At 38.8% G+C, this 11,399-nt stretch overlaps 1 protein-coding gene across 1 annotated transcript; it reads right to left on the bottom strand.

Moving 5' to 3' along the window:
• Positions 1-1,316: 1,316 nt before the first annotated feature.
• nlrc3l (NLR family, CARD domain containing 3-like) lies at positions 1,317-10,315 on the bottom strand. The gene is made up of 6 exons (XM_056266783.1): positions 10,274-10,315; positions 9,086-9,187; positions 8,094-8,234; positions 7,735-8,014; positions 5,720-5,966; positions 1,317-2,981 (listed from the first exon to the last, which is right to left on the bottom strand). The coding sequence occupies exons 1-6, from the start codon at positions 10,303-10,305 to the stop codon at positions 1,393-1,395; spliced, it is 2,391 nt and encodes a 796-aa protein (XP_056122758.1). The 5' UTR covers positions 10,306-10,315; the 3' UTR covers positions 1,317-1,392.
• Positions 10,316-11,399: the final 1,084 nt, after the last annotated feature.

Raw genomic sequence — 11,399 nt, 5'->3', positions numbered from 1 at the left:
ACATATGCCTAATGCTGTATAACCTTTACATTACTTAGATATTTTGATAAATTTACCATGATAAGAAACACCACTACTCCATCACTACAAGAAACATTTTTATTATACGTTACTCAGACACAATGGTAATAAAGGCACATAAATCAACGTAGATCAACAACCCTTGGCTTTCCAACCCAGATTTAATCACACTACCCTTAAAAAAAAAAAAGCCAAATTAAATACTATTGTTGCTCAAATTCATTCATATGTCAGTGTATGCAAGCAGACTGGACTTTTTGAACATATTCTGGATCGATCTAGCCTGGTTAAAACCAGACCATTCTCAGTTGTAACTGAGTTATGGTCTGGCAAAGCGTCATAGACAAATCATTTCCAGAGGGGCGTCACCAACGAACGTCGCGGATAGACCTAAACCAATCAGAGCGATGAAGGAGATGACGTATGCAGAGCGGCGGAGAAACATCTCCGAGTGTTGTTCTTTGCTCGGTTTTTAACAAAAAGGAAACGTTCAAATCGCTTAAAACAGACGCGATAGCTGATTGGAACGAGTGATGTTCGACGGCGGCATCCATCTTTGTAATGTAGGCTACAAAATCTGCTTCAAAATCCCAGCGCAATCCCAACGTTTCTGATTGGTGCCTCGATTTCGGCGGATTGGAAATGGGCTTGAATGAGCTCTTTGCCAGACTAACTTTCAGAGCAAATCTAAATTTGCCGGAAGTTGTCTGGGTTTTCCCAGGCTAGGATCGATCGGTAAATACATGATTACTTATGCTTCAGATTTAGACTTGCGTAAGTAAAATTATTATTTTGTGATTACAAACCTGAAAAAACCCAAACGCACATACCAGAAACATGAATAAAAATAAACACCAGAACAGTCTAGTCAGGATAATAAATTCTAGTTATGCATGTTACACACAGATCACTGAATAACGTGTTTACTAGAGTCTGCGTTGGGTCCTGGACTGGTGATTCTGCAAACCAGCCGTTGTTGATAAACTGCACGTCCAGTTCTTCAGCCCCTTCAAAGCACTGTGTGCACTTTAATGATAGTAGTGCTATTATCTGTTCTCATCAGACTGACACAAACAAGCAAACTAATGTTCTCTGCTCAGCACCTAAAAAGGAGTAACAGCTCACCCAACAAAAACAGGTTTAGTCACCTGAATTTGCAAAAGTCATTCTAACCCATGCTTTTTTACCTCAGAAACAAAAAAGTGAAGTGCTTTATCGCTGTTATCCCGTTTAATGAAAGCAGCAGTGACGATCTGTACACAGGTTTGGGTGAACTATCCCTTTTACAGATTGATTTGTGCGGGACGCTGCTGTTAGTTTAGTGTTCCACAGTCCCGCTCGAGAGATTAATCCATTTTCTACTATTTCCGCTCATCTTTCCTCTTTGCCTTCCTCCAGCTCCACCAGACACAACTCCAGGTTTCTGCGCCTGTCGGGGTGGAGGTTTTCCTTCATCTTTTTGTTGATGTATTTGACCACGTCCTCCGTGCCTTTGGCTTTGGGATGATAGTGATTGAGCAGGTATCCACGGAGGTTATCCTCAGTTCCTGGGGTCACCAATCCGATCAAAAAGCGGAGAAACATGTCCAGATGTCCGTTCGGAGAAGCCAGCATGCGGTCGATGGCGGGACGGTACATCTCTATCATGGGGCGATCCTTGCTTGTTGTACCCTGTAACCAAGATTTTTGGCTCGATATAAACACGTTTTTCGCGTGTTTCCTAAACGCCACGTACACGTACATGGCGGCCATGTACTCTTGTATGGTAACGTGGACGAACTTGAAGACCCACGTCTCTACGTCTTCGCTCGCCCGCTTGACTTCGGTGGTTAACTCATCCCGAGTGTGCAAATCATCATAGGTCAGGTTAACGTTTCTCAAATCAGCCATGTTAAACCAGTCCCGTCCCTCTTGAATCATCCGATACGCCATCTTCCCCATCATCTCTAGAAACGTCTTATCTTCATCCCTCCACTTTTGATCCTCCACGTTACAGCCGCGATACTTCTCGAACGAGCGGTTCATTTGGACGACGATGTACTGCGAATAAAACGCTGTGATGCCGGGTGGATGTTTGCCGTAATCAGGATCTCGAAACGCCCGTTCGAAGATAAACGCCACCATCCAGCTGAAGAGAGGAAGATGGCAGATGATTTCAAGAGCTTTGGAGCGTTTCATTTGGTTGTAAACCTTCCTACCGAGCTCAGGTTCGGTCGTTCTCTTGGTAAAGTACTCCTCCTTGCCTGCATCCGTGAATCCTCTCAACTCTACAAACCTGTCGATTAAATTGGCAGGGATTTTGTAGGCGTCGCTGACGTGGCTGGTGAGCCAAACACAGGCGTTAGGAAGCAACGTGCCTTTGATTAGGCTGGTGAGAATGGCATCAAGTGGTGCTTTCTTCCTGGCACTCGTTACGATTTCATTGTTTTCGAAGTCCAGTTTATGACGGCAAACTTCTATCCCATCAATAATGAAGAGACTCAAGCAATCTTCCTTCTCGAGGAATCCGATTTCTTCAGCTTCAGCGAAATAGTTTGAGAGCGTCTCTAGGAAGCTCAGATCTCCACCTTTCTCAATGTGCAACTCCTTCGCTGGGATTGGGAACACTAATTGAAAATCCTGATTGTTTTTTTCCTCCATCCAATCCATGATGAACTTATTGACGGCCACCGTTAGACCGCAGGCAGGGATCCCCGTCATCATGACCGTACGGATTGGTTTATGGTCGGTGGGAAGCGGGCGGAAGATGTCGGCGGCCCTGATTGCCGTCTCCTCGATCGTGTACGGGATCCGCTGGACCTCGTTCTCAGGGTTGACGGGGTCTCTGCTGCCCCTGATGACGGTTACGGGTTCGACGTAGACGTCACTGATGTAGCGCTGCTGACCTGGACGGCATCGGCCCTCGTAAAGAGAGTAATAGCGCCTGTCGAAGGCTACTTTCAGATCATACCGTAACAAGGCTGCGAAGAAACAAAACAGAAAAATCAGACTGAAGGAATTTATTATGCTTTTTTACGTGCAAGGTTATTCTATACATTATATACACTGAACTAATTAGCCATATTCAAAAATTAAAGGAACAGTTCACTCAAAAGTTATAATTCATTGTGAACGATGAACTGATTACTCTTTTCTGTACATATCAATATCGTGAGTCAGACGTCAAACATTTTTACACTACATGTCAAAAGTTGTCAGTGTGATTTTTTCCCCCCCAAAGAAACAAATACTGTTATTCAGCAAGGATGCATTAAACTGATCAGAAGTGACAGTAAAGACATTTATTATGTTACAAAAGATTTCCATTTCAAATAAGTGCTGTTCTTTTGAACTTTCTAATCAATCCTGAAATGTTTTTATCAGTTTCCGCTGCTTCAAACTTTTTTCAACATTGATGATGGAAATGTTTCTTGAGCAGCAAATCATCATCATATTAGACTGATTTCTGAAGGTTCATGTGACACTGAAGACTGGAGTAATGATTAAAGGAAGATTCTCACAAAACTGTATTCTCTGCAAGGTTTTTTCAAGGTAAATTTCCTAAAAAGGACACGTGGGGACTCCGAAATGACAACACATAACCAAACTATATAAGGAGTCCATATAATTCAGAAATGTATGCACATGAAAGAAAAATTAGCATGTGTACAGTGCAACAGCAAAGACCTTATTTAATGTTAGATAGGTCATGTTGTGATACAGAACAAGACCACAGGCCAAAAAAAAAACTAAACCAACCTCCTTGACCTGACTGCATAAATACCTACAGTATAAGAATCGATTCAGAATTACTAAACACAGCAACACACACACAACAAATCAAATGTTTATCCTGAATGTGTGTGAAAGCAATAGGGCTTGACCCGGATATTCGAATATTCGTTCGGTGTGTTGGTATTCGATTTGAAAATGTGACATTCGAATATTCTTTTTTTTGCACACCTGGCATCCCCATCGAAACGGTTCTCATTCGCGCTTGAATATGTTTTACACTATAAAATCTGGTGAAATATAATACTTAACATATAACTTCGTTATATCTACTTAATAAATATATTTGCTTCTTCTTGGACTACTAAACGTGTTCCTGCAACGGGAGTATTCTCTGGCTAGAGCGCAGAACAGCGGAGTTTGTATGGACAGAAGTGCATGCCTGAGCTTGTATTTTGGGTTAAGCTGCGTTGCTTTGACATTGTGGAACATAGAATAATAGAAATAATGTATTATCCTTTTTAGCCTTATCAATCTAAATTAATCTACAGCTAAGTATAGGAGACTTTGAGATTTTACTGGGACGTCACGTTTATTTTTCGTTTTTCTTTATTTAAATTTTGTTTTTCTTTATTTAAATTTCGTTTTTCTATATTTAAATTTCGTTTTTATTTATTTAAATTTCGTTTTTATTTATTTAAATTTCGTTTTTATTTATTGAAATCTACCCTACTTTGTCAGTGAGAAAAATATTATAAGACTACCTTATTAAAAATATTGCTTAATTTAAAAGACGTGTGTGTGTTTTATATCACTGTAGTGTCCGTTCTCGGAGCCTTATAAGCCCTGCTTGAGTGAGGCGCGCAGCTTCTTTATTTAAATCTACCCTACTTTGTCAGTAATTTGTTAGTGGGAAAAATATTAAATTACCTTATTAAAAATATTGCTTAAGTTAACAGACCTGTGTGTGTGTTTTATATCACTAGTGCAGTGTCCGTTCTTGCAGCATATAAACTCTTCCCGCTCGCGCTGTTCTGTAGTTTATTAAAAGTTTATTCATTCTGAACGTGTCGCGTCTCGCCTGTCTATCTATATTGTACCAAATACGACACTGCACTCCCTTGTGAAGTCGTTTGGATGAACGGTTCTCGAAATAATCAAAATGCAAACGAACGGACAGACAGACATATAGAGATTCCGAAGCTTCGAATATTCGATGTTCATTACTACCGAAGCTTCGAAGCTCAAAAAATGGTATTCGGACCAGCCCTAGAAAGCAACGAACATGTACTGAAATTTGACTCAGCATAAACAATATATATCAGTGTCGAGAATGCACAAACTGTTTGTATGCGCATTAATATAAAGGATTTATGTGTTCTTACTATACGACACCGCAATCATCTTTACCTTGATAACAATCCTCATCAAAACATTACTAGCAAGATGCTGGATTGTTTTATCCAGCAAGGAAACGTAAAATAATGGATTATTTTCTTCAGCAGAGACCCTTCAGATGCGCACAGTTCGCCATAAAGGTTTTGAATTGCTTGAAATATAATTGGAATCAATTCAAAAAGGTTACATAAAATCGTAATCAGGCTCTTAAATTATATAAAAATGAGGTTTATCGGCCAATATATCGGGTTTCAAATATAAAGATTATCGGTTATCTGTATTGGTCAATTCATATTAGAGCATCCCAACTAACTGCGTGATATAAATTACGTTGATGGTGCAAATTTCACATGCTTCAATAATTTATTTGCATTAAACGAATGCATTAAGGATTTTGAATTGTGTTAACATTGACAGCCCTAAATTACTTTTTTACTGTTTTGATTATATATATAAAATAAAATGATCAATATAAATAAAATGTTTGAATACACCTAAAGCGCTAAAGTTTGAATATCAATGAAAGTTTTCTTTTTTGGGGCAACTGTTCCTTGAGCATCTATCAGGTGATGTGTTAAATCTGCTGTACCTCTTCTACAGGTCTTCCTCAGGGTTTTGGACAATTCGTTCCTTCCGATGTTTTGGAGGTTTCGTACAGTGAGATGCAGAGCCTCTCCCAGCTTACAGATCTCGATCATTTTATCAGCCACATCCAGCGCGTCAGTAAGATCCGCGATCACCGGGTAGTTCTTCTTGAATTTGTAGTTACTGCTCAGACAACGCTTATAAAATGACATCTCTGATGGATGGATCTGACTAAGACTTTTCACCATGGCCTGAATGAGACAAAGACAGAAACATCTGTAATATTTATCTAACAATAGTGAAAGAGAAAAGTTTAACCCCTGCGCATCAATTTAAAAAAAAGTTACTCTGAGGTCTTCAGAAAACTCAAGTTTGATCTACTTTTAAAGACCCTTTAGTAAAACAAAAAAGTATAAAAAGTGAAACAAAAGTTATAAATGTTGAGAAGTTGAATGGTTTTGTCCCTGTATATTAATGACACAAGACTGGAGAAGAATGATTTTGCAGTGTATTTGGATAGTTTTCGCTGAAAAAATAAATAAATAAAGAGGAAGCAGCTAAAGGAGAAAATGAACTAGGCTAGGCTTGGCAAGACAATTTTGCAAATGGAGATTGAGCCAAGTAGTTTTAAATTTTAGCACCATGTTGAATTGATCAATACACCATTTTATGTTGCATTTTTGATGTTTAGTCAGTAGACGAAAGGTCGTAGCAGCAAACACACTGAGATGATCATGATAAATGATGGAAAGCGATCGCAGGCCATCTTTGGTTGCAAGACCGTGACAACAGCCGTCTTTGAACCTCTCACTGAGCGACGTAGGACCACCATTTAAGAGTAGAGCTGCACAATTAATCGCAATTTACATGTAATCGCACTTAAACCGAGTTGGCTTATCACGATTTTGAAATCGCAAAGGCTGCGATTATTTTTTATGCGCAGCTTGTCATTGATATACGGCTCTTAAACGCTGCTCCATCTGATAGCACTGAGTTTGAGTCACTTATAACGTGCATTTGAAAAAGCAACAAGCGTCAAACATATTTCCAAACATAAGCATTTATGAACCTCTTGTCCAACAAAAGACAACATTTAAAGCAGCACTAAGTAGGAATTCCGTTTTTGTCAAACAGCGACCCCTAGAGTCGCTGTGGAGTACTTGTACTGTCGTGAATAGCACTCACGCAGAGATGGCTCGCACTCACGGCCTGATCCCCTCCCCCTGTACACCGGTACCTGTTCAGTAGGATGGAGGCTGTAACGAGTGGAAATAAGGTATGGCCCCTTTAAGAGCTGCGCGCGCCCTGCGTCTCGAACACCACATGTATACGGCGCCGGGTTATTTCTGTTTGATGCTCATTTTATCAGATCTGTTTTTTGCCGTAAAGCAATTCGTTACATCGCGAGACCTGATATCACGTGACACTTCCTGATGCTGCGGCCGGCAGGCCGCCGGCTCAAAGTTGCAAGAGTGATTTTTCCGCTCACATGCGATAGGGGGGTGCGAGACGACCACCATTCAACCCGAAAAGAGTAATATAACCATTCCAATGACTCCGAAGCTGTTCGGTTGAGGTAAAAAAACCCTGCATAGTTCACCTTTAATAACATGCCTTTACTCCAAACTCACTTCATAACGACAGCTGAGCTCATCCTTCTGTGAGATGATGTGGCTTCTTATACAGAATAAGGCAGTCGTGTGTTTATTAGTCAGGTTTAATCAAAGCGTTTCAATCTTCTGTTTATTCAGCTACAGATAGTATGATGCTCAAAGGGATTTCCTGGAATGATGTGTGTTATCGTTCTTCTGCGGTGGGGAATATTTGGCGTGTGTGTGAGACACCCTCTGGCTTTCAGATAGAGCAGCATTTACTACCGATCACAGAGCCGTACTTCACTGACAAACTGCGCATAAAATAATCACAGCCTTTACCAGATTGCATGCAGTTTCATTGCGATTAATTGTACAGCCCTATTTAGTATGAAACAAAACAGCAGCATCAAAAACAGCTACTGACCGTTAGCACATGGCGCAGGGTGAGAGAGCTGTGAGTGTGCCGAAACTGCAGACCGGCGCCCTCTGGAGGCGGCGGCGGAGGCTCCTTCGGGTCCTCATAATGTACAACAATTTCATCGAAATCATAAACCGGCTCCTTGTTCTGCTCCTCCATCGCAGCACTTTCATTGGGCTGTTCCGGCAGGTTGGTCTCACGCATCTCTCGGTCATCCGGCTCTTCATTCAGCGCTCGGTCTGTCCATTCAGATTGCACATCAGATTGCTCCACGGTCATGGGCTCCCTGTTAATGACAATGAAGTGAGTCTTTGGGCATAGGTAAACTATTCATTTAGATACATGTGTGTTGTGGATGTAGTTACTCGTGTCTTGAATGAGAGGGTTCTTTGTGAACGATGGACTGCTGTCGCAGAAACGGTCCATCTTGGTATATGCTGGACTGGTTTGTGTGTGTTCGTCCAGTAATCGCAGTCTCTGGTGATCCTGAGCGGTAAAGCCTGACCCTGTACAACATATAAATGTGATTAAATACATAAATGGACTATGAAATGATTCACACATGTCCACAACATTATAAGCACACTAAAATTAAACATACAGTACTGCTCAAAAGTCTGGAAACATTAACGTTTTTGAAAGAACTCTAATGCTCAAGGCCTGCATTTATTTGATTAAAAAATACAGTAAAAACAGTAATATTGTGAAATATTACTACAATTTAAAATAACTGTTTTCTATTTTAATATAAATTAAAATGTAATTTATTCCTGTGATCAAAGCTGAATTTCCAGCATCATTACTCCAGTCTTCAGTGTCACATGATCCTTCAGAAATCACTCTAATATGATGATTTGTCAATGTTGTGCTCTTTAATATTTTTTTTTATAACCTGTGATACTTTAACTTTTATTCATCAATGAATCCTGAAAAAAAAAAAACAGCATTTATTCAAAATGGAAACCTTTTCGAACAATATAAATCTTTACTATCACTTTTTATCAAGAAGGATCATGTGACACTGAAGACTGGAGTAATGATGCTGAAAATTTAATCAGGATCATTTATTCCCCCGTCACATCCATTTACCTCAAAACAAGAATGAACCATCAATTTAAAATGTTAAAATTAAAAAGTGACATGTTTTCTTGTACCATGTTCAAAAGTTGACAAGATCAAACCTTATTTAATATAAATAACTTGTAGTTTCTATCAGTTTTGACATGATTAATCAAGCAAGCATCATATTCACTCCATCACATACAACTGTTTTATTACTATTATTCATAGAATGCTATGATGCTTTTTGTTTTGCTCAAATTGTTTTTTGTGATGGTTAAGTTGTATATTACTGTACTTTGTTTCTGCATGTTTGACCGGAGGTTCAAAGTCATCTTCATCCTCATCATCATCGCTATGCATGGAGCCATAACTGCTGGGCGGCCGGCCTGTCATGACCCTTAAAAACAAATGTTCATATCAACGTTAAAACAAACAAAATGACAGCAGCTGAAACGCCGGGCAGGTGAGAAGTCATCGTAAAAAGCTCCACAGCATAATTTTGCACATAAATAACCGATACCTGTAATTCAGATGCCAAAATTAAAAGCATAATTAAAACACTAATGGCTGAACCTTTTCTGTAATTAAATGTACTTAAAAATCAAAGCAACTCATGAGTGAACCGACCTGACTGTCCACGAAATGTCTGAACCCGCAAAGACTCTGCTTTAAATGCAGATTGTATTTCAAGCATATATATATATTTTTTGCTGACAGAAACAGGTTCTCTTTCCAACTAAGTGGCTTGTTATTTGATCAGTCAGGTTAGGGGTCTAATACACATCCTGATGATCTTTGAACAGATAAACATCAGGTGAGAAAAAGCATCTTCTTATATTTCCAATTCCCAACAATAAACAAGTTTGCTTGTCAGTTTTTAAAGGAAATACACAATTTGCCCCAAAATGTCAAGATATAAAATGTGAGAATACTGTTTGAAAGATGAAATACAGAAACAAGTGTAGACAACTAAAACAAAAATCATATTGATCAACAACTACTAGCTCAGATTAAACTCACCTGTCCTGATATGACATTAAAGATCTCTGCAGTTGTGTTACGATTTCAGATGCAATCCATTACACCCCATTTACAGATGGATTTATTAATGTAAAGTGTCACTTATCACCCAGGGGTCAGTTTGCATAAACATACTGTAGCTGCTATGTTAAGACATGGTAATCTTAAATAACTATTCGGACCAACTAGGAGTTAGACAAGCTGGAATCACTTACTTTACGGTTCACATACCTTTTTATATAGGTGACTTAAAAGCATAAAAAGTTAAGGACAACAATTGATCACTAACTTTATGATTGTAGGTTATTATTCGTCCGTTAAATGCTCTGCAAATCAGGTCTGACTACTAACGTTAGAGTGACGAGTTACCAAACTAAAGCTGGTTTGGCAGAACTAAGAAACACAGGCCGGTAGAACCGGACTGAATTGAGGAAAGCTAAACATTGTTTTTTTTTTTACTTACCCTTCCACTTCAGAATCACCATATTCACTCATGATGGTCCTTATAAAGTCCTTACAAACGATTACAGCACAGCTCCTGCTTCAAAAACAGCACATGGAAACTCTTTTATAGCCGAAAAAGGAAATCATTCTTCGCCATATTTTGGAGTTCTACAATTCAAATAAAGCGACAACACTTACCAAAAAGATTTATGAAGCGACAAACACGTACTCGAAACATTAAAGAAGCGATCGAGGTTAAAGTGAAGTCATGTAGTTGATCATTTCGCTGTCAAAATTAGTTTGAAACTTCGACAGAAACGTCTTCCGTTTAAGACACGGCCTCGCGCATATCTTCCGCATTTCCTGTCGGTGACGTCATTCACTTTGGGTTCTATGGTTTCGCGTGAACGCGCTGTAATACACCGTATATATGCGCATCAACCGAGGAAAACCATAATGACGAGAACAGCTCATTTCTGCATAGTCTTTAAAGAGGATTTATTTAACAATAAAAAAGTTACACATTTTAGTTGAATGTTTATTATAATAAACTTTATAAAAAAAAAAAGTGCTATTGCAGTGTGATACAGTGATCAACCTATCATAACATTACACAGATATATACCAGCATGCTTTTAAATAGCTGCAATTTAATTGTAACTTACACTTATGCATGTAAAATGCAGGACACAGAAAGACAGAAAGATCAAGACAAAAAAAAAAAAAAAGAGAAAGAGAAAGAGACATAAAAGACAAACATAGACAGACAGGGACAGAAAGACAGATGCTTTAAAACCCGTTTTTAAACCCTTAAAAACACCACTACAAAATAAATGTAATAAAAATATTTTATTTCAAACACATTTCAAAACAGTAAATTCAAATCTATAAAGTGAACATAAGACAAACAAACAAGAAAATGGCCAATAAAAATAAATCGAGGATTTGTACACAAATTATCCTGGAGTTCACCTGTGGAGAGAGAAGTGGTTTCAGAAAGTTCATTAAATACAATACAAAGTGGTATTGCCTCATAACAGCAGCAGATACATACAGTCAAACGCTTCAGGAAAGACGGTCGGCACAGTTACTTCTATTGCTCTCCCTAAATACACATAAAATACTTTTCTTAACCTACACTTAAA

This window comes from Rhinichthys klamathensis, unplaced genomic scaffold (genome assembly GCF_029890125.1).
Source record: "Rhinichthys klamathensis goyatoka isolate OS25496 unplaced genomic scaffold, OSU_Roscu_1.1 h1tg000253l_1, whole genome shotgun sequence".
Lineage (NCBI taxonomy): Eukaryota > Metazoa > Chordata > Actinopteri > Cypriniformes > Leuciscidae > Rhinichthys > Rhinichthys klamathensis.
The sequence above is the reverse complement of the archived record's forward strand: the minus strand, read 5'-3'. Positions and strand labels throughout refer to the sequence as shown.